The 24,887-nt window shown below is 39.0% G+C and overlaps 1 protein-coding gene across 1 annotated transcript in view; it reads right to left on the bottom strand.

The window, feature by feature from the left end:
• Positions 1–24,887, bottom strand: part of KIAA1328 (KIAA1328 ortholog) — a 147,461-nt gene that overhangs the window by 77,270 nt on the left and 45,304 nt on the right. Inside the window, exon 6 of the mRNA XM_009886423.1 lies at positions 665–792. Within this exon, the coding sequence (XP_009884725.1) occupies positions 665–792 (128 nt within the window). The remainder of the gene's footprint in view (positions 1–664; positions 793–24,887) is intronic.

Genomic DNA, 24,887 nt, shown 5'->3' with positions numbered 1-24,887 from the left:
AGGTAGAGCACTTGCATAAGCAGTCTTCACTTCCAGGGTATAATCCGCTATCAGCAGAGACGCAAATCAAGACTATTTAGCTATCGCAGTAAACTCTCAAGCAACCTTTTCAAGTCTTTGGGCGCACACATCTGAGAAGCATTTTACCACTTAATTTAACAGGCTGTATCTCTAGTCAACATTTTCTGTTTTTCAACTGCATATATAATTACAGGTAGCTCAAATCAGATGGGCTGCCTTACAGACTTGAGAAAGCACTTATTGACCAAATACATCATCTGTAATGTCCTTTTCAATCATCAAAAGCTGCAGGGAAAATTTGAAAGGCTGTATCTATAGAGACTGCAATTATTTTGCTGTTTAAGAAACAGGACAGAAAACAGAAGAGTATCTTAACTTTTTCCTTAGCAAAGCCATGGGTTCCTGTGATTCCTACACCATTACAACATGGTCAATAACTTCACCCATTTTATTGACCCAAAACTTGAGGATTTTTTTTGTTTCTTGTAATCCATGAAAGACTTAACGGGAAGCCAATCACAAGACAGTGTTCAACACCGCACAGTGCAAAACAACACACTTGAAGTTGCAGTTCTAGTAAAGGAGAAAAGATGTTTCAAAGATGTCATTAAAAAAAAAAGGAGATGGGAGAAAAAAAGCTTACCTTCTGCTCCTTTTCCTTGGCAGCACTGAGTTCAGAAAGGGAGAGCGACAGTTTTTCCTGCTGCTCAGCAAGGTACTTCTGATAAAGGCTCAAAAGTTCCTGGCATTCTCTGTACTGCTGCTGCAGAGGTGAGACATCAGAAGTTAAGGAAAAAATACTCTTACCAAATAGTTAAGAGTCAAATATATACCAACTTACTCTGCGTAAATCTGATTTAGATCCATAACAGTTCAATTTAAAAAACGGATACTGTGTGTTTGAGTACTGCCTAATGATGATAAATCTGCCTAGAGATGAATGTTCAAGTACAACCTTCTTTCTACTCAGCGCAAAAAGAAGGATTGCACCAAATTCTTTTATCATTGGGAAAGGGACAGCAGCAGGCGGCAGGTGATGACATTGTTTCAGCTGGAACAATTACAACTCTGTGATTTGTATTCAGCAAAGCCAGACACTACCAGTGCTTATTTATAAATAAATAAATAGCCAGCCAAGTAAGTAAATAGTCAATTTTTAAGCACAGAAATGGATTCACAAGCCCACATACCCAAATCCAATCTCTTTGCCTGAGCACCAACGGCTCCAAAACCCACAACCACAGATGCAGCACTGCAGGCCTTTCAGAGACCAGCAATGATTTTTGGACAGTAATCTGGAGAAGCAGCAACTGTGGTGTTTGCAAGGATATTAGCAAGCAACAGTGTCCTGCCTTGCTTGCAGCACTGAAATTCCAACAGGAGATAAAACTGCTGTTCACCTGTCATTGTGTAATTCCTTCCCTTGCTCGTGTAGCATGGTAAACCATTTATGCTCCCCTCTCTCCCCCCTCACTTTTAATTATGCATGCAGATGGGATAAGGGCTCGCTGTCCAAAGAGATTACTCTGAATAAATACTTTAATAACAAGTCACTGCAATTAAGGTAGGGAACAAAAACTTCTTGGGGGGGGTTGCCAGGGTGGGGTTTTTTTGTTGTTTGTCTGGTTTTCTTTCCTTTAAATGAAAGGCTACACAGAGAGCAACTAAAACATTTTAGGAATGAATGGGAGGTTATTAAACCCCAATGTTTAAATCAATCAGGAGAGCTCCTAGAATATCTTTGCTCAGCACCTGGAAATACAGGAAGGTACAAACAATGGTCTAAGCAAGCTAACTGCTTTCCAGAGCCAGCATGCCTGAAGCCTGAGCTGCTTTACATTTCAGTTCATTTCGTCAGAGAGCACCAAAAGGCTGAAGTGATTTGTGGTGGTCTCAGGAGTATCTGCCAGCTATGATGTATATAAAAGGAATTTTTTATTCCGGTTGTAACCATAGGCAGTAATGTTTATAGTAGGTGAACATATTAGCCTGGACGCAGGGCATGAATTTTACTCTAGAAAAAGCCAGTTCATTTATACAGCCTAAGAGTTAAATGTCGGTATTTGAAGACAAATTATAGGGAAATTCATTTAAACCCATGTTATGTGGCAGAATATAAAAACAGACAGTCCTATCTTTATCAATTTTTTACAGCCCTCTTAATTCACTTTGCTTTCAGCAGCCCCTTCCCCACAAAACAGATTTTACCCTCTTCTCCTTCCAGCTAGCACACTGCTGGCACAAGGAATGAGTACCCTAAACAGCCTTGGGGCACACAACTGATGGCCGTGCACCTACCCTCAACTCTTGCCACAGGGTTAGTATCAGTCCTGCTGGAAAACTAGGAAGGATTGCCCTCGCTCCCCTGCTTAGCACATACGTGGTGCAAGTGTACCATAAAAGAGATGCCCAAATTGCGTTTTACAGACTGCAGAGCCCTTGTTGCGCGCATGATGCCACCATCTCTAGTTTGCAGCTGTCAAATTTATTTAAAATACAGCTTAAAACATGACATGTAAAATTAACAGTAAGAAAGCATGCAAGCAAATCCTGATTGTCCAAAGGTCAGTTATGTGATTATGAGTGGGAAGGGCAATAGTTAACATGAGTTTGAATGGCAGCCGAGATATCCCTGAAATTCTTCTAAGATTTGGTCAACATTGTGACTGTTAAAACTTCCTGTAATGGAAGATTAAAACTTTGTTCATTCACACAATCACTCTACATTAAGCAAAGTATTTTTACAGCCCCCATAGTCTAAGAGTCCAAAGCCCTGCTTTGCTTATTAAGTAAGTAAACATGAAGCTTCAAACAGGAAAAAAAGAAAATGTTCATTTGTTTAAGACACATGCAGAATAGCTCTAGGTATGATAATTCTCCATAACGTGCTGGTACATTTACTGCAGAATATGTTCTTAAGAAAGAAAAAAGCCTTAATATTAGATCTTACTCTTCCGTTCCATTGAATTTTTTTGCTAAAAGTAGCAAGATGATCTCTTTATCCTGTACAAATTAGCCAGACAATATACAACACTGCCACAAAAATACTGAAATCATTCAGGTGTAACAAGGGCACATGTGTACTATGGCAATACAGTCTCTAGGCAAATACATAGGTAATGACAAATATTTTCATAATCTGCTTTAAAAAAAAACGTTAAAGGGGTGAAAAAAACATATAGGACAAGTCCTACAGATTTGCATTCCACAGAAAAAGTAATGTGCCTAAATGCTCACATCAAATATTTCTTCATGTGTTCAGGAGCACAAATATTGGATTTACAAGATCTTAGTTACCCGAGAGAAGTGGTACTTGGCATTTCACTAAACTGTAATTTTATGTCCAAGAAATATGCATTTGAATGTATCTCAGCAATGCATTTTATGTAGTTTGTTAGTAAAGTATTAAGGTTGTGCATGAGGGAGGAAACAAAAAAAACCCAACAAAAAAAAAAAATCAGAAATGCAAAGGTTAAGATTTCAACAGCCACATTTACATGTCATACTGCAAATACTATATATTTTATAGAATAAAATAGTTAATTTCATCATTGAATGTAAGTCACAGAATTAAGAGTTCATTTATGGCTCTTACAAGCTACTAACCTCAGTGGAGATAGAGTTGGTTTTGAGAAGAGGGACTGCTAGCATGCAGTGGTGACATGCTTACAGAGACCAGGAACAGATTTCCAGGGAGAAGGACGTTAGGCAGGGAACAAAGAGCTCTTTCTTACAGGTGAGGTTTCATGAGAAGGGACAGCCAACCTAATGCTCAACTGCTGCCAAAGACACGTTCCCCTCTCACCCCGCAGAGTCCACTGCCTCCATCTGCACCAGCTCTGCAGCTCTCCCAAACCTCTTACACACTCCGAGGGCTCAGCAAACTGACCCAGAAACAGGTCAGTTAAGCACAAGAGCTGGCATGAAGGGAGAAGGAATAGGCTGGTGGGAGAGGGGTACACCTATTCCAGCAGCAGCGACCTGTCTGGTGGGGTCCATCCACCTTACAAAGTCTCAACCCTACCCTCTCTCCAGCTCCATTCTTAAGCCTCAGGCTTTTAAGTCTACAGCAACTACTTCCAGTTTACTCATTGCTGAAATATTTTTAGCCCTCTCAAGCTGAAGTAGGACAGACAGCTACAGTTCCTTGCTTCCCAGAATCCCAGGATGGGGGCGGGGGGGGGAAGGTGGCTAGGGGAGTGGTGGGGAAGAAAAAGCGCCAATCTCTGGCATACCCAGTGACCTCCTGTACTGATCCCAGTAGACTGTTTCTACTGCCTCGTTGACTATAAGTGAAGCCCATCTTAAAATCTGAAGTGTTTTGGTTTAGAGCATCCAGCTATTTCCTAGAAAGCTTTTGAGTTCTACAAATCAGCCTCCACATCCTTCTGTGAGCAATGTTCGCGCTACAGCAGTTCAACTGGTCTCTTCATCTAGAGCTGAGGTTTTAAAAATCTTTCCAATGCCAGACAACTCTGAAAGGGCTATTTTCTGAAGTTCTGCCTTTCTCAAATCAATTCTTATAAGAGGGGGGAAAAAAAAAAGGAAAAAAAAAGGTAGAGGACTTTTTCTTCAGAGAGAAGTTTTTCTAGCCTATGTTGTTCAAGAAGAATTGTTTGGTTTTACCTCCCTTTATTTTAAAGAAGCAAAAAAACTAAAGCAGTCTCCAATCACATGAACTTGAGGCTGGAAAAATTTTTCTAGAAACTCCTCAAGTGAGGAGAACACAACTAACAAGATTTTTTTGGCAATCAAAGTAGTAACAAAGGCCCTGTTGTATTTTCAGAGTGGTTGTGAGAATTCCTCACCTAGTAACTCGTTCCTCAATGGCTTGCCACAAACATTTCTGGGACAGGCATAAGCTCTAGTATTGCCTTTTTACACATGGAACAGCTGTGGCACAGGTAGTCTTCAGGCATGTCTATGCACACACGTGCAGCCCAGCAGTCCCACGCTCCACAAGCCAGCTCCACTACACAAGTCTTGCAGCTGTAGGGGAAGTTAGCACAGCTCAGGCACAGCACTGACAGACCAGGTTCATCTTGCACCTGATTAGCTTAGAGTGCAAGTTTGCCTGCATTCACCCATGCAGGCAAGCCTTAAGAGACTTCCCAAGCATCAAACAAGATGCCCAGGGATGACTCACTCCTATGGTCTCCGACTGTAGCTCTGACTTGGAACGTCCTTTTGTTCAAGGCTGCATACTCTGATCTATGTCCAGAAGAGAACACAAGAGCTAAATCTCCATCTTCAGCAACAAGATGCTCCAGTCCCATCAGCCCCTATATCCAACGGGTAGATTCTCTAGAGAGTCAGAGCTATTACAGAGATATGCAAAGATGAATAAAGCAAGCAAAGGAAGGAAAAAGTCAAATAGGCATAAGTTGGATTTAAATTTAAATGAGATGGCAATAACTTACACTTTGCAGTAGAGATACAAGAAGCCTTCAGGGATATGATTTCAGCACGTGATGAAGAAAGCTTTTTGACATCTGCAATCATGATGTAGTAGACACAAAACACTTTTTTTTTAATCCCTGCTTAAGGACATGCATCTAGAAACCTGGCTAGTTATCATCATATTGGCAGTTTCAGCAAAGACCAAACTTCTTCACTGCCTCAGGTAGTCCCTTCAAGACAAAAGCTGTGAAAAAACTAGGCTAAGAAGGAGACAGTGAGGAAGTACCACTGACACTACGTTGCTGAATCTAGGCTGAACGCTGAAAGAGAGGTCTTCAGTCTCCAAAGAAAAATCTATTCAGGTAAGTTGCAGGCAGACCTGAGCTTGTCTGCCTGCCCTCTAACTAGGTGTGCACAAGGCAGACCTATTGAAAGAGCTGTGCACAGCCACAGTACCCAGCATCAAGCACTTCATGCCTGATCAAATTTACCTTGCTTTGATATTTTTGTGGGTTGTTTTTTTTTTTTTTTTTTAGTTTGGCTGCGACAACACTACTACACCATTTCTACAATGCGGCTGGACTGTGGCTGGCAACTGGAACAATGCTCAAAGCAACCTCACATCTGTTTAGATATACCTCTGCATCTATAACTTTGGCACCTTGTACTATGATGGCATCCCACTGCAGTGTTACTCGGTAGCCCAAAAACATCTTAAAATGCTGCTGCAAGAGTGAGAAAGCATATCACCAAATTCAAGCAAAGGCTAAGATCCAACATAGCTGGGTGTCCAAATAATTCTATACCTGTATCTACAACTAAGGCTCAGGCTACATTTAAACACTCATAATACAAGGGAATAGAATGTGTAGTTTGCAGAGCCCCAAAGGCCCACGACAGCCTCGTGGCAAACTACAGTACAAGTGCGCTCAGTTTGAAGCGGGCCCACATTTTTCCATGCATCACCCAAGCATATATTTTTCAGTATTTTAACACATAAGGCAACAAGGTTTATTTTCTACCTTAATATTTTGCATATCAATAGCAGCAAGATACCACGCCTTTTGGGAAAGAAGCAATATGTATGTCATTCTGATTTCCACCTGCAGGCTCTCTTCTTCCTAACCAAAGAAAGGATTAAAATAATGCAGCTTCAACTACTTACATATGAATGTAAGTCATATGAATAAAAATAAACTGCTGGTATTAATGAATTAACATCTAAAAGGAACATTTTAAAATATAAACTAAGATATTCTAAGCTCTTTCCTTTAGCATTAAACAATTACTTACTTCATTGGAAGCTGACCCACATTTAATTTTAAAATACAACTTGTGTTTAATACATATATAGTCCTGCGCTTTGACAATGTCATCTCAGAAAAGCGACAAGAGGACTGCATTCTGGAAATCAAACTATCCAGGCACAGATCAAAGTCAACCCTAACACGTTTCTTCTGCCTTTAAAATTAAAAGAAATAAAATAAGTGGCTTGAACCTATGTGAATCATTGTTCTGTGAAAGGGTAAAGACTAGTAACTTCTATGAAGGTTTATTATCTAAACTCTGAAGATGCTGCAAAGACTGAAGGTAATAAAATGTTTTATGAACAACTTCACTTCACTCGTTCTTATATAACTGAGTTTATGTGGACTCCTTGGCACAGTGATGCTAAGAACCTGTAGGGAACTTTCTGCACATCCACTTTTCAATGTATTAAAGAAATCTGGTGCGGGTCCGAACTTATGAGCCTTCAATTGAAAACACGATTTCTTTCTGCTCCAAAATCCTCAGGAAGCACATTTCTGAAAACACTATAAAGAAGCAAGTCACATACAATAAGATGGAGTGATCTCCAATCTAAAGCCCAACAGTTACATTTTAATTTATACTTGAATATTTTAATGTTGTTATCCAGGCAGTAAATTAACTCAAGATACAAGAATAAAAAGGGAAGATGCATAGGGAAAAAGGTCACAAGGTCCACAAAAGTTAAGAACTTCACTTCTCTTTGAAGCATCAGCATTATGTTGTTGAATGCCACAGCTCTCATATAAAGGAATTGCTTAATACATTCCCATTCTGTTTGAAGGGAAATTAAATTTACATTCTTTGGGAATATGGTATTGTAATTAGTTCATGACTTGATTACACTTTGAAGTGAGCCAAGACTGCATATGGCGCATACAAATCAGTTAAGTTATGGTTACCTACCTAAAGAAAAGCTACAGATTTAAGAACAAAGTTAGGGACAAAGCCAGGGCAGTACTTTGGAGCTTTCAGGAAGCATATGTAAAACATCAAATTCAAATCTAATCTCTGGATTTACTGATGTCAGGTGGGAACAGAGATTAAAAAAAAAAAATGCAGTTTCCTAAACAACTGAATGAGTTGTTTTCAAAAAATAATCTTTCCATCTCCACCCATACCACCTGTAGGGCAACTGTTAAAATTGATCGTAAAAAAAGAAAAAGGCAGCAACTGGTTTGCCAGTATGATTTATTCCTATTTCGTGTAATTTTTTAATGTCTTTTATACATAGCCTGAGTTTTATATCATCTACCAAGGTGCTCTGTACCACCCAGATTATGAAATTCCCCAAGTTCACTTTAAAGATACTGAAAAATATTGAAATGCACAATATAAATACAGTGCATCTAAAACTGGCCAAACAAAAAGATAGCCAGTATGATTTAAAGAGAGCAAAGAAAGCATTTAAACCTAAAACTAATGTCCAACACAGCACAGGAACTCAGAGAAGTCTCTATCATACTTTCAAAATGCGAAAGAAGTTTAGGGTACCAGATTTGATCCTATGTATTGAAAATCCTTTCCACAGGATATGCCAATCAAACTGGACAGCTTATCTGCCATGTTCTCTGGTTCAAAGGTGGGCAAGGACAAAAATATCACACGCCATCATATGCCAGCAGATGTGCCTGGATCAATAAATGCAAATACCATCTCAGAGCTTGCACTTTCCATTCCAAGTGGAAAACACATCTCCAGCCTTATCTTCATTAATACAAACAAAAGGATATTTACAAGCAAAGAAAAAAGAAAACAAGGGTTTACTCTGCAGCCTGGCTGTGCTAACAACTTTCTTCTAGTGAAAAGGAGGTAAGAATGCCACACACAAAAGGCAAGTTATGCCACTACACACACTACTGAAAACATTCATTTTCATAATAAAGAACATAAGGGATCTGATAACAGAAAAAATAAGAACCTGGATACGCAAAATATAGACCCCGCAGATCATTGTAACAGGCTACTGGTCCTGGCATGGGCCACCAATGTTTTACTTTTGGCTTAAGACCTGCGACAACAGGAGATTTTCCTTCACTGGCAAGAAGGACTTTGTTCAGAACACTCTCTCTCCTTTCAAGGGAGCTCTGCCAACGTCTATAGTGACTTTCAGGATTTAAACATTTCCTTTGGCATTTGTTTAGACGGCACAGCTACCCAGCCTCTTTCACTGGAAACTGGTAAGGAACTTGTTACTTATGTATTTGTCTATCAGCCCGTAAATGTATGATCCTTTTTTATGGAAAAAGGGAGCCTAGAGATTCACCCATATACAATTTCTGTGCAAAACAGTCCCAGCATCTGAGAACAACACCACACATTTCATCATGTACGACAGAAAATAATCTCAACCTGTGCTGTGTGGGAATATGAAGCCAAAAGAAGGTAATGCACCTATCACCATCCACACACAAAGAGTGCTATTTTTTTCCCTTTTACCTATTTAGAGTGCAAAATTAAACAAATAAAAGGAACACTGCATAATTTAGCTTTCATTTTCTATCAAATTGCTCATAATTGTAACCATAAAATGATAATATTCTACCATATGTGCATCTGCAAAGCCGACAAAAGCACTGGTCAGCCCCTGCGACAAAAAAAAATGGACCTGTCGCTCCACCTAGTGACCTTGCTGGATATTACCGCTCGCCTAACAACTTGCACAGAGCACTTGTCAAATTTTGAGGTTAATTTTGTTACAGAGGGGGATCTAACACATCACTTTGAAACATGAAAATCCGCCGTGCGATCCTCCTGCCACCGTCCTTCCTCAAATTACGCTCCCCTCCATCCACACAGGCAGTCACTGCTTTACATAAACTACCCACCACTGGAAATACTCGCTGCTTTAGTTGCAGGCCTTTGTGAGAATTAGAAAATCTTTCACAGTAGCCACCGTTACTGTTTACACAAAGCCATTTATCATATCAGTGCTACTCGATATTAAAACAGTCATGTTCTTTACTCTAATTTGACAACAGAGCTCCTGGCAGAAGCCTGAGGAGAGATAAGGTGCTTTTAGCCTACATGGGAATTGAGGTATCTGAGAAAGGATGCTCAGCCTGTTATGTTTAGACACAGTAAGAGGAGTTACTTAACAGGATAAATGTGAGCTTGGAGTCAGATGCATGCAGGAAAGGGGATGAAGAGGCAAAAGAGAAATGGAATGTAAAACCTGAACTCACGGAGAACAGAGCTACAGCACCTCCATCTCAATTAAAGAATGCACATAGTAAATCAAAAAGGTGTCTGCTTTGCAGGGAATGAGAATGTAAGATCACAAAACATCAACTCGTTTTATAACAAAGCTAATCAGGTTTGGTCTCGGTTACTATCAGAATGGGGATCACCTGAGAATACACAGTGGTGTCTGTCTTGTTGCTTCCTTGCAGGAAACAATCAATCATCACTCTTAATTTTATATACTTGATGTGTCTCACCAAACCTTTTCCTCACAGCCCTCAACTGGGAATAATGCTGACGGAGAAAAGCAGACCCTCCTTCAGCCAAACTCCCACCACTCGCAGAACACGAGATTCCTTGCTCAGGTCCATACAGGAAAGGAAACCTGGCTGCTATGGCAAATTCTTTTGTCTGCCACTTCCTCAGGAGGTTGCCTCTCTGCATCAGTCTGCATCAGGCTTGGGTGTTTCAACTTTCTTTTTTCACCCTTTTAAACTGGAACATACTCACACAGAAGCACATAGATTTTAATCTGACTATCCGCAAGTGGTGAGATGAAAAAATCTCTAAATGTTGCTGGACTGAAATAGAAAAAAAATAAATATCAGCGAGCCAAGAAATCTTGCCCTTCTTATGGAACTGCCTTCAGTGCTACAGCTAGAACAGCACAGTATGTAAAAATCACAGATCATTCTAGAAAATTTTTTCTTTTAAAACTATTGCTATTTTAACAGTCTTTCTAACCTTGTTAGAACACAATCTGTTTGCACGCTGTTGATGAGAGAAATGTAATGCTCCTTTTCTTAAAAGGCAGCTGAGGTCAAATCAAACTCCATAAAAGCACACTAACACTAATTTTAAAGGAGGTGTCCCCAAACCCAAAAAAGGAAAGTATGCCATGTCAGAGCGCCCCAAAGATTTCCTTTTCCTTCATGTGCTATACACATCTCTAACTATATAAGTATTTCAGAATGACATCAAAGGCCTCAGAAAGTTGGTCCATTCTTGTAAAAACTGTCCTTAAACATGCCGAAGTGAAAAGCACTGGTTTGACTGAACTGAAGCCAGTGAAGAAAAGATTTAATAACACCCTCATTATAAGGTTCATTGTTGTAGGACTATTTAATATACAAGATTAACACATCTTATCTCCCACTTTGACTGAAACCTATTATACCCCTCATTAATACATGCACAATTCTACATCATTTACAGCACTAAGGTCCCAAATAGTATTGTCTGAAACAGGGTGTGTTCTGCTGCTCTTCCTGGTATTAGGCTCTCTTTGCAACAACAGTACGCAAAAATAAGCCTCATAGCTCAAAATGGAAGACATGGCTAGGTAAAGTAAGCAGGGTTGTTTAAAACTGAGAGAAATTAAAAATAGAAATAATTTTTTGTACTAACACTCCAGATTTCATTTCTTGACTTCAGTTCCCTCACACCCAGATCAAAAGGTGACACATCCACATATCGTAAGACAGGAAACTTCTAACTTCCCAACCTACTGAACGATGGCATTTTCCTCCTGACAATCTGAGATTTAGAAGAAGATAAAGTGAACCACAGCTCCTCGAATTAACAGGCATTTTAAAATTCTTCAGAGCTGGATCATCAGAAAAAAGGAAGCTGTATGATAGAAAGAGTACAACACTGTCCGAGCTTACATACATTTGCGTCTTATGGACATGTAGATATACCAGGACAGCTCAGAGCAATGTGCCTTAGTATTATATGAAGGGAATCAGATAAAGAAAAATACACATTTTTATGTTCTCAGTAGACCAAAGGGACCAGTCTGGCCCTCATTCTTGCACAAACAGGAGAACTGTTATGAGCCAGATAAATACAGGACCCAGCAAGACAGAAAATTTCTATTGGAAGCATTTCAGGACAGAGAATATGCGTATGTCCAGCAACTGAACAAACAGATTCAGGTGTTTACAAGCTCTCCTGTACTTCTACCAACCAGGTTCCAGAAAAAGAAATGGAGAAGATTTTTCAGAGTTCCCCTAAGCCATGGAACTGCTCTCTGCAGAAGGCTGTAAACATTTAAAGTTTACATGGACTCAGCTAAACAAGCTGACAACAAAAAAAAATATCCATCCGGTGCTATCAAACACAGTGAAATATTCTGACTGCATTTTTTAATTACAGGTTTCTGGACACTGCGAGACTTTTGGGGACAAGTATTACTATCCGCTTACCCTGTGCCACATGCTTGTGGCTGCTGTCAGCATTAAAACACTGAACTTGGGCATTTGACACGGTACAGACATTTTATGTTCTCATCATAGTACAATTAGCAAGTTTTAATATATTTAACCTGTTAAGTGTACTGAAGATACCTCTTCTCCAACCATCTGAAGAGGATTGTTACCACTCATGAATTGTTAGAAAGCATGTTAAGAAAATTCCCTTTCCCTCACACTTGATTTTCTGAAGCTACCCTATGCCAACAAAAAGCTTTCCAAATCAAATGATTAATATTTATTGAAAAGGAAGAAAACAAATTACGTGTACTGATTCTACTGGGAATTATTGATAGCAAAGACTAAATTTCCAAGAGTCAAATGTACAGATCCTGGGATTTTTCTACTGTTCTTGGACATAAAGATGCTTACTCTGGCTGATTAGTTTTGTACTAGAAAAATAGCCTTTCCAGGAGAGACCTATTCCAAGACTGACACTGACCCACTCATGTTTACTTTTGTCCTTTTGGAAGTTTACATGCCTTCAGGTAAAAACAAGTACTACCTACAAGAAAAACACTCATCTCGTCCCTATATCCTCACATTTATTACCATAAATGAATAGTGGCATTCTGGAGGTCTTCTTGGCTTCTTACATGGAACTTCTGACACATCCATCTGGATATGTACAAACCAAGGAAGCCTAATGCACTGGCAGGGACGAGAGAGAACCTCTTCTCCATAGCTAGGACTTTTTTCCCTCATTATAGTTCTCCGTGCCTCTTAGGGAAACACTGGTGTGTGTTAGCCTTCAGGATATCAGTGCTGGAGGGCCGTTACTGCAGAAGACAGGAATTCTGAAATCTGAACTCAGAAGTGTTCATCAGAAGAAAAAATAGCTGAAAAGAGTTTGCATAAAGACAATTACTGGCAGCAAGAAAATGATACTTTCAGATATCCTCTTCTCACAGGATTAATATTTGAGTAAGAAAATAGGTTTTTGGCAAATTCTTTACTTACTGGAATACAGTCACAATCCCAGTCAGATGCCTCCATGCATACAGCCACTCTCCATGAAAACAAAACCAGAAAAATCTGTAATCCAGTGAGTCTGCAGATAATGCAAGGCTCACCATGGATTCTTAGAAGAACTCAGGTGAGTCAGGCACTGAAAAGGCCTTCTTGTAAAATGCATTCCCGTGATTATAATAAATTTACGCGCCATCAAACCAAAGACACCATAAGGAAATGGGGAAGAATATTCAACACCAAAAGATTCTATACAATAGGGGCCTATAAAAATCAGAGAAATTAGGGGTATTTTCCAGACCAACAGGTCATCAAGGTAACCTGCACACCTAGCTATATGGGAACACCTCTGTCTTGCCAACAACTAGCGAAGGAAAATTAGTGTATGTGAACACCTTCCAAGGGGCCTAGACTAGAAGTGACTGGCTTTCAAAAAGAGGACCACAAATAAAAATAAACAAATCAATCCATGGAGCTACTTTCCCCGCAGAAGTTCAAAACACAAGACGGGAAACTCTTCAGTGAACCAGAATACAAGAACCTACAGGTCTCAAGTGATAATTCTGCCAAGCCCAAGGCACAAAGGCATGAACATTTAGTGAGGTGCTCTCATTGATAAACAGCATGGAGACCATGGAGGAGTGATAGCCCCCAAAGAATTAACTTTCAAAGTGCTGGACTGATCTAGAAGTCAAGACTGCAGCACAGTTGCTCAGTATCCCCCCTTAATTTCAACAGATCAAGGAAATACCCATACCTTTCCCATCTCAAATGGAAACTTGCTCACTTGTGCTAATAGCTAGGAAGTTTCATCATTGCAGTATCTGAATAGGTTACAGGTATCAGTGGACTTACTGTCATCATCCTTGTATGCTCAGTATACAAGGAAGGTCACATTTGATAAAGGGGAAGGCGAGCAACAGAGAAGGTACATGATTTACCTAACTTCCCCGAAGTCTGCACAGTGCAAGTAAGAGAATTCACATGTCTTGGACCTCAGAGTGCTTCCGCAACAGCTTGCAATGATATTATTTCAGGACCATTTTCTGAACTGTTGTGCCCTGTACTGGCGATGTAGCTTTGTGGTCAGTCTCCCTAACAGTCTGATCTCTAACTAAACCAGGGGGAAAAAAAAAAAAAAAAAGGAACCTGCGCTTTCCTCTTTTTTTGACAGTTTCACCAGTAAGACATTTCATAAATTCATGCCTTCCCCTTCCAAGGATTAAGGTGAGAGAGAACTGAAGCAAGATAGGGGCAAAAATTAAAGCAGTAACTGTACCATAACACATCTGCCTCTGAAGTGAGAAGGAACAGACAGCACCAAAACATCTTCAGATCTGACAGGTTGCTCTGCTACCAATCTGCACTAACAGGTGAGACATGTCACTCCATGACAAGTATCAGAAATAAAGGAGCTTAATGCAACTGCAAGTATGTTAAAGTATTTCTCTCTATCATGCAACAGGAGACAAGCAGTTCTAACAAAACATGGAGATTTTTCTCCTCTGAGCTGCAAAGCTTTAAAATTAGCACTTTGTGTGTGCTTGTTCTTTTAACATCTGCATTTATTAAGGAGCAAAACAACCATGCATCTGAAATGCCAGAGAAATATGGATCCATAAATAATGCCACATTCCTACTCGCACCTAATCTAAATATTTATGTAGTAATTTACCAGCAAAAGATGCAAACTATTCTTTAAATGTTACATTGTATTAAAGGTTAACCACATGACATGTTTTATTCCCAGGCTCTGATTTATGTTTAAGACAAGTTTTTATTTTCAGTGGAAGTTCTGGTGCTGAAATGGATGGACAGAGGCAAGGAAGTCTAGTCACCTCTCAAAGATGAACGCAGAAGCTCAATCTTCTTCAATATTTTTTCTGTCTTCATAGCCATAGGCCATGCAACTCAGCAGCACAGTGATTAAGAGAGGAAGGGCAACCTTCTTCACAACTAGATGAGCTAGAGCTAGAAACAGATCTATTAGCGAGGCTTGGTTCTCACAGCAAGACTGATGATGCCGAGTTTCACTTAGAAAAGCAGCCTCTACTGAAATCAGCACCGAACCAAAAAGGCTGTGTACACGCCCTCAGAGAAACATTAAACGTAACAGCAGAACTGCCCCCAATATAATACATGCCCCCAGATTTCATACGTGCTAGATGTAGCCTCTTGTCGGCGATGTAATGCTGCTCTGGCCAGTACCTCACGCAGAAATTCATGACTCACTCAGTCCTACAAAATCCAGATTCTCTTTTACTTCATATCCTGCTGCAGTCATCATCACATATTTATGGTCTTAACTGTTCTTTTTGGTTCCTCCTTCAGCTCTCACCTTCATGCCTTCTGTTCCTAAAACCTTTAATATTAGACATAGTTTCCAACTTATCTTCTATTTTCCCTCCTATACAAGGCTTTCTTTAGAAATATTACTTTGCTGACTTCGTTTCCAATTCTCTTGATCTCTACATGATCTTCCACACTGAATACTTTCTTCATGTCATCGCTTTCCTCAGATGCAAGACCTTTGAAGCTCACTACAGACTCAGCCATGTAAGAATGGATACAAAGATTTTTTTGTGCTTTGCTTTTTCACTGAGTCCCTTCCATTTACACTACACTGAGTAAGATGCACTCTTGTGTGACTGTTTTGAGCCTAGCCGTCTGCCAGAGTTTCCAAGGTTGTAAAATGGAGGAGGGGGAAAAAAAACCACACTTGAGTGGTGTTCTAGGAAGTAAATATTTTCTAGTTTGGAGGGCAAGAACAAATTGAACACTATTGCCGATATTAGAACTTCCTACCCCGGAACACTTGTGAGAAGAGAAATTCCCCAGCTCTAAGCACATGGTACTCACAAATAAACATTACAACCCTTTTAAGATCTACTCAAATAAGAATATAAACAATAGGAATAATTAGAAAACACTGCTAAACTGCTTCACATTTCCTTTGTGACTTTTAAAGTGCATACCTCGTACCTTTGCATCAGTGGCAAAGGCTCATGTTTTCTAGATATAGCTAATCAGAGTAACATGAGGAGATCTATTAATGTTCCCTGCTTCAGGAAGACATGAAGTGCAGACGTATTGATGGAATCTGCATTTTTGGTTCTCATTTGTTCTGCTTGAATAAGCTTACCAATCTGAGGCAACATTTTCAGGCACTGGTATTTTGAACACCATTGGTCTCTGGGACTATCCTTTTTCTTCACCTCACCATATCTAGATCAAAGAAACCTCGGAAAAAATGTGAGAAGCTGGAAGCATAAACGCTCATTCTCAAGATGCAGTAAAATCTTTCATTTCAGTGATATACAGAAGTACTCAGAATGTACTACAGCTGATCAATGCAGAAAAGAGGTATAGAATATTACTGAAAATAGATCTTATTTGTATGCACGCCATACAAATATGTTAAAATACGTAGTTAAATATCTTGTTGGAGTTAAGCAGCTTTCATAGAAGAGAATCATTACAATTATCAGTGGTAATAGCAAATCCTCTCTGATACAGATGTTTACTTCCTCTTCCAAGAACCACAACAGGAAACACCCCTGTTAAAAATATTTGTCTAGCACCAGTCATAGTGTTCCTATTTGTTACCCTTAAGTGTACAACCTGTAACAAAAATAGGTAGCTTTTTTCCTCCCTCCAGCATAACTCAATGTATTTAAAATATTTAGTCAACCAAATGCCTGCTCCAACATTTTGTTTCAAGCCTTCTCTGACTACAGTCCAATCTCCTCGGTTTACAACTGGAACACAGAATTAGTCATCTCTAGGAAACAGATAGCATTAGCTTTTCATCACAAAAAGCTCAATTAAAACCCATTCGAGAGAAGCTGAGCCACTACTTTACCGTATTTTTTCCTTTCCCTGCCTCTTGATAGCTAGGCTAAACCTAAATATCATTAAGCACTGTGAAGACTAATATGCACAGCCTATGTACAGACCTATCTATAGCAAGTGCATCTATCAGTTTTGTTGCATGGAGAAAAAAGAAAAAGGCATTGACATACATACACACACAGTTTTTCTCCAATGCCCACACATTTATTTCCTGCCGATTTCTTTTGGAAAATGGTATAGGTGGAACTGTCTATTCAATTTCTTAGATTTCACTGTGCACCTTCTATTTCTTAGAACATGGCAAATACTGTCTCTACACAATATCCCTAGTACTTATAATGCAAAACACTTTATGACACTTCTAGCTCTGGGAGAAGAGAAAATGAAGCATGAAATAAGAAATATACTAGCAGAACAATATTCATTGACACTGGTAAGTCTGTATACTGCTGCACTGGGAAAGTATTAGTATTTGGGGTTTTAGGCTTTTTTTTTTTTAATATAAGTTTGCCCAGCTTTTCTGATGTCAATGGTATGTCAGTCCTTGCAGCTTCTCTCATGTAACATGCAACCCAGAAGCCAAATTCATCAAAATCATGCTCAAATCCAGCAGATTTATATGTTTCTCATTTAAATGACATGGGTTTTTTGGCTATCTAGAGTATGAAATTCTCCTCACGGTTCTTCATAGACCCCCACCCTTGCAAAAATATGATCACATTTTTGGAAGAGTCTGAGCCCAAACACAGAACTAACAATAATCTTTTCTCTCCTAGCAAGAGTCAAGAACTAGCAATAATATTTTCTTTCCTAGCAAGAGTCAAGATAACAGATTCACAAACAATAAACCCATAAACGCAGAACAAAACCCATAAAAGAATATCTGGACTGACTAAAGACTGACCTTAGTTGAAAAAGTTTTTAAAAATTATTCTTTATTTCTTGTAGCCTATACTGAAATTGAAAGAAAACGTAGCAAAAAAATCATATTCTTAAAAGTCCGGTATATACAAGCAATACACAATTGAACCTGTGCTAATTTGGTCAACATTACACCGATCTTGGATAATAAACTCTCACGCTGTTTTTAACGTACAAATGCTAAAAATCCTGAAGAAATTCTGCAGGAATTCTGCCTGTTCTGTCACGCAATGACAGAACTCAAAAAATGGCCACATCTAACTCTTGGACAACTACAACTAACAGAAAATACAAAAACTAACAGACACAAAATAAATGCTTTCCAGCACAGACTTCTGAACCTCAGTACCAAACAGAGAGTGATCCAAATCAGCTAGTTACAGCACATCCTGATCTGGCATTTGGCAGGAAAGTTATGGGGGACTCCACGTGCCAGAGAAAACGTTTGGAGGCTGGCAGTTCTGCGGCAGATATCCAAAGCAGAAGCTGATTTACTTATATATCAGGCTAATCAAGAGTGGAGTGGATTGTAGATGGCCACCTAGTGCCCCACACCACAAATTCAAAGTAGTCTGAAAGCCAAAACTTGCTTTCCTTTTGGACTGAAATAATCAGTACAAACCCCTTCGGAATCCACTTGCACTGCTGCCACCTTCCTAACAGCTCAGGGAAGACATTCCTCTTCTTTTCTTTTTCATGGGAAAACCCTTCCATATATTAGAGGAAGGGACACGACAGATCAGCACATCATTGGGTGAACTACAGTTAGAAATTTGGCTAGAAGTCATTACAGCTAACTGACAAAGGCTTAAATCTTTTATTACTGATTTGCTTGAATAATACATCAGACTTGCTCTAATGTAATAGGCAACTTGGAATATGCAGCCCTGATTTACCAAGGATTCTCTCATCAGGAATTATTTAAAGTAAAAAAAAAGAGATATAAAATAAGTGACAAAAAAAGCAAAGATAAATGTTACAACGTTCGTTACCACCAGGCCCAGTACAATACTGACAGTGTCATACCTACAGCGTTGGGAATTCACACTGTGAAGAAGTAATAAACATTTAAAAATCACAGAATCACAGAATGGTCAGGGTTGGAAGGGACCTCTGGAGATCATCTAGTCCAACCCCCTGCCAGAGCAGGGTCACACTCAGTTTATCTCCGTTTTTTTTGTTTTCTTTCACTTCAAATCTACCTGGGCTTTCTTTGAAGGGAGAAGCTGATATTTCACAGCTTCGAAACCATTTTCAAAGCCATACTTCCAAAGTACAAAAAGGAATTACCCTAACTACCCTTTAAATGCTAAAAAGAATACATAACTACACAATTTAGGACATCAGAATTTTCTCATACTTTGCAGCAACCTTATTTACAGACTGCCACAAATGGACAACAGTATTTTATTAAGTCTCCGTAAAGCGGGAGGGACTGGATACTACCAGGGGACATAGCAAAAACAAAAGACAACTTTTAACATCTAGTGTAGGTAATGCTGCATAGGTGCATTTTTCATTTTGCTCCCATAAAAATGATGGGGTCTTAGTCATAAGAAGCAGTACTGGAAAAAAGTGCTCAATGCATTCTTTGCATTAAGGATAGAATGTATTTGGCACAAGTGTCTTGCATTTCTCACTACATTAATGAAGACATTGACTAACCACCCTAAAATAATCTCATGCCACAAACACCACACACCGCTCATCACAGCTGAGATGCTGACATTTGCTGCAGGGATAGTACTGCTGCACCGAACTTCGGCACATAATCCACCTCTTTTCTAATTTAACTAGAATCTATTCTAGTCCGTTAAGAACTACAATCTTAACAGCACAATATATATATTTTTCCCTTGATTGCGCCTACTTGTTCTTTCAAGGGCATTCCCATTAGGAACAAACACTTCTCCATCCTCTCTCCCCCTTAAAGCAGAGTGAAAATAATCATATCAAGGGAAACTTATTACTGTTTCCAAATTGCGTCTGGCTCTCAGCAGGCACACTCTCCAGGCAACAGTTTTGCCGCTACATTATGACTAATTTTTTTTTTTTTCCAGATGACATTTTGTACCGTAAGTGGGTAGAGGAAGGACAGATACATGTGATTTGGGATAAGACAGAACCTCCTGAGTCCAGTGAAAAAGCAGTCTCTCCCCTCACTCTGCACCCTCCTGCAAAGAAATTTCGTCTTTCACTCCAGAGAATGATTTCTTAGCACATTGCATCATGCACAAACATAGATCCTTTCACAAATTAATTTTTTTAGCAGAAGGATGAAACCTGTAGTTTGTTCAAATTTGGAGCTCCAGTTACTTTGTATAACAAATAAATAAAAGAAAAAAGGGGAAGGGGGAGAACAAAAGAAACCCCAAAAGCAATCATTTGATTTCTGGCTACCTGAACAAGGCACACGTTGTCTAATGCTGCCATCTGCTGTCTATATAGAATGGCAATGCAGCTCTGGCTGTAAAAAAAAACCAAAACCAAAACCAGTTTTCAGGAGTATTATCCAGACTGTTCTTTTCCACAACTAGTATCTCCTGGATCACCATTTTGAAAAAGAAAAAAAAAAAAAAAAACAAACAAAGAAAACCCCCAAAACCAACAAACAAACAAAAAAAGGAAAAAAACAAAAACCAAAACCTCTTATGTTCTTTTTCAATTTATATTTATGACTTTCCACAATCCTTACAGATGTACCAGAGTGTTCTAAATAAACTGTTTCTACTAAGAAAAACAAACAAAAAAAAACCCAAAAAACAACTAAGCCATATTTAACAGAACAAAGTAGTTGCATATGCAATTTTTAGGGAGTAGATAAAGAGCAATTTTAAAACTAATTCAAATTAAAGCCACTGAGCCTGCTTCAAGATCAATTAACAAAAACACCTCAAAGTCACAGGTAATGCCGCTGAACAAAGAGAAGCTTATCCAAATACATACCAAGGAATTTAGGTATAATTTCTAGCTATTTAAAGAGAACATATGCGAACACACAAGCCTCACCTACAGTGCCACATGAAATCTAGCAAGATTAAACAACCATTTGAATGAACAGAAAGGGCTTCATAGCTTCACAAATTCTTCTGAATAAAATAAGCAAGGGAAATAGATGTTGCTTTTGGGACAGGACAGAGGGAACCCAAGAATTGTACAGGAAGAACAGAGAGCTGTGTACATCAGAACGCTGCTTCAAAACCACATCAAAGATAGGCTGGTAGCCAGGTAACAGCCTTTAATCTGTAAATCTAAGAACAGCAACTACCTATAAGAAAGGTTATGCATTGTCATTCTACCTACTGTTAACCCTGATAGCCCAGCTCCTACATGGAAGAGCCTTAGCTTAAGGGCAGGTTCAGAGGTATTATTTAGCCACATCACGCTTAACTAAAATTTACACTATTCTGCATTTCATCAGCCTCCCAACGGAATTTAACTAGCCACATCTGTGTCCTTTCCCACCACATACTCTTGTGTTCCTAATCTGAATAATGTACATGCTCCTCCTCACAACTCCCCAGGCACCAGCAGGATCCCTGTCCCAAAGCAGAGGTGTTTCTGAAAAGCTGGAGCAATCCTCTGGACTCCACAACTCAGGCACGCAACCCTCCCAGATTCACAGCATCCATACCCTTCCTGTTCACGGAAGTGAGAAACAAAAGCCTACAAAATCTACTGCTTGTTAAAGTTTTAGGGAAATGTACAACAGGCTTGAAACGAAATAAGGACTTAGTTAATGCTTAGTTAAAGCTAAGCAGTGTCCTGGGCCTCTTCTCTAGATGATACTTAGATCCAACTTCCCACTTTCTGCACAGCGCCTTTTCATGTCAAATAAAACACAGTTATAAGATAGTTGCTTAAAAATCCCTTTGGCCAACAGAGAGTAACACTTTAGAACAAAAGTCAGAAGAAGAAAGTAGTAAGAACTATATACCACAGCTGAAGTATCAAATTTAAAAAAATTACTGATGCAGTCAGTTTTACAGCAGTGGTGCCACAAAGATTGTCAGGAATGACAAAGCTTTGAAGCCACAAAATCCTCTTCGAAGCTTGGCTCCAAACAACCACCACTTTTAAGTTTCAACCATTCTGTACTGCAATTTTTAGTGAAAGGGCCTGGCAAGCCTGAAGCACTTTGAACAAAAAAAAAAAAAAATAAATGGAGATCCTGTGATTTAGCATCAGCTTCAAAAAATACAAATAAAATGACTTATGCTAGGCTTATTTCTTTAACTGTATGGATGGAAGGACTTGGTAAAACACATGCAGATTTTTCTATGTAATTTAAATGCTGCAGATATGAAAGGCCATACTGGTGCAATACAGGCCTTTCTAATTCTGATTTCTGTTTCTTATGACTAGTAAGTATAAGTATCATTGAGCAGATTATTTCTTCTACTTGTCCAAAAATAGGCTGACCTTGGTCACCAAAATCCTTCTTTTAAGTGAAACAGAACACTTTTTCCTTATGAATTCAATGCATCCTTCAATACAACACACAGTCCCTGTATCCTCATCCTGGTGCCCCTTCGTTTCCAAAAATGTCACAAATCAGGAGGACAATCAAAACTGAATCGCGTTTCCCGCAGCAGGTCTCCATAGCACATTCAGCTTGCTGTGTTTTCCATTGTTTTAAATCTGTAATGCCCTCTTCAATTTGTAAGTTTTTAATTGGAACCACATGACAAGCAATTGTTCTCCCATTTCTGTAACTCTTGGGGACCCTGTAGCGCTATGTTCTTGTTATTGAGCAGTTTACTCCATAAGGTGTGCCAGTTTGAAGCAACTGTTTTCACCACCTTTTTTTTTTTTGTCACAATCACTAAACCCAGATTTCTCCCATCCTATCCACTCTTTTGCTACAGAGTCAGACTCAAGTAAACTGTTCACTGCTTGTATCACTCTGCCTAAATACCTACTGCCTTCGAAATTCAGACACAAAATGGAAAGATGGTACTTGCTCCAAATAATTTACACTTGAATGTAAGTTTTGTAGTAAACGCTCCACCTTGTTTCTCTCCTTATAACAATCATAAAGACAACTGCTGAAGTTTGTATCTTCTCTGAACAAGATTCCCCAACCCTATCCTGAATTAAGTCATCTAAAGGTATCCATTACCTTAGTTCGATCTAATGCTCAATCTTGATTGTGTCTGTCTCAGCTGTCACTTCTTGGCTTCTCCACCTCCTCCTATCACTTCAGTGCTTTGCTTCTCTACCTTGCTATCCACGTTGTTTTCAGCCTTTACCCCCAGTGCTCTTTGGACTTGAAAGAGAACCTACATCTGCTGTCGAAGATGTTCTGTATAGGAATTAACATCAGCTTGCCCTCTGCATTAATGGTTACTCTACAATCTCATCTATTAACTTGCCATTTTTAATTATCTTGATTTGCAAGATCTTGGGATGGCAAATGTACTTGTAGAACACGGTAAATACACATGATTAACACAAAAGCAGACATACAGTTCCAAGCAAGTCACATTTGAACCAGAACATATAAGGCTGCAGAAGTAAACACCAGTAGTTTGAATTAAATTTCAGATAAAACAAGGCAGTAGATCAGAGATCTCCAGTGTGCCATGCTTAATATAGCTCACATTGCTACAATAAGCAGCAAGCAGTGCTCTAGCAGAATATGCAAAATGGCTTTCAAAATAAATCTCAAGTAGGGGGTGTAATAATCAAGTTGGTAAACTCAATTTGAACATGAAACGTATTGATTTCTTCTGTGGCTAATCACCATCATGATTCTAAATTATAAAGATCAGAAATTCTCTTCTCCCTCAATGCATACAGTAAATTGCAAACCAACAACAGCCCATAGAGCTGTAATTGCTATCCTGACAGGATAAAAACGCCTACTTGTCCTATTGTTTTTCTCAGTCCATCTCCTCTCTACCCTTTTCCTCTGCTTGTTTATTTTATCTGTTTGTTCACCACAAATGTGAACTTCAGGGCTATAAAAAAGAAGAACCTTTTCCAGATGTTGCCACAGAGCTACAGAAAGGACCACCTTCTCACTCCACAAACAAGGTATGTCCTTGGATGTCCCAAGAATCTGCTCTTCCCTGCAGTAACACATTGCACATACTCAGCTTAGTCAACAACCAAGATTAATGACTAATGTGTCCCACATATTCCAGTATTACTTCTGTATAAGTTGCACTCCATTTCAACTTAGTATCTTCTGCATTCTGTCAAGCACGTCCCTCCTATTTTATTTTTTTTTTTTAAGCATAGTCATACCATTTCAAGTTATTCCTAAAATACAGATTTCCCCCAAAAGTCCTGCAACACTTAACTTCGATGAGAAGATAAGTATCACCGGAGGTATTCATTCAAACTCAAAACTAACAAGATCTATTGTAAACATCATTACCCAGTTCAGGGTATTTTGTCACATTTCAGCCCCAAATTTCACCTCCAGTACCTATTTAAATTCTAAGCCCTTCAGGGTTATTACCAGGCTGAAGTGTCTAACACTTGATACCATTAATACATACCTACTATGCAACTTGGATTATTTTTATCAACTGTATTAGTCTGTTGTTTTTTGCAAATTTAATACTACCATATTATTATCTACTTCTACCGTCTTGGTTCTTAAAATAGGAACTTAGTTTCATAAAGGTAATGTTTCATGGAGGCAATTTTTGTATTATTTGACATTGAAAGACATGGGTAGCCATAACTAAGTGTGGCTGACAAGACACCCATGAAAGAAAGCCTTACACATCCTTGTTGGGATTAGTGCCATTGAAACCTAAACTCTGTCTGAAGACAGTATCTTTGAGTGAAGTACACACAGGACCCAACTTTGGGGCAGGAAGAATGGCAGAGCTTTATTTTTGCTTCTCTAAAAGATATCATCATCCAAAGCAATAACGTTGAAGCTGTTCATTCTGAAAAGAATCTGCCACATTCAGAGATCAGGACACACAATATGGGAAATTAGACTTCAATAAATAACCGAGA

This window comes from Charadrius vociferus, unplaced genomic scaffold, assembly GCF_000708025.1.
Source record: "Charadrius vociferus isolate BGI_N301 unplaced genomic scaffold, ASM70802v2 scaffold595, whole genome shotgun sequence".
In the NCBI taxonomy this organism is placed as follows: domain Eukaryota; kingdom Metazoa; phylum Chordata; class Aves; order Charadriiformes; family Charadriidae; genus Charadrius; species Charadrius vociferus.
Note: the sequence above shows the minus strand (reverse complement) of the source record. Positions and strands in the feature narration are given on the sequence as shown.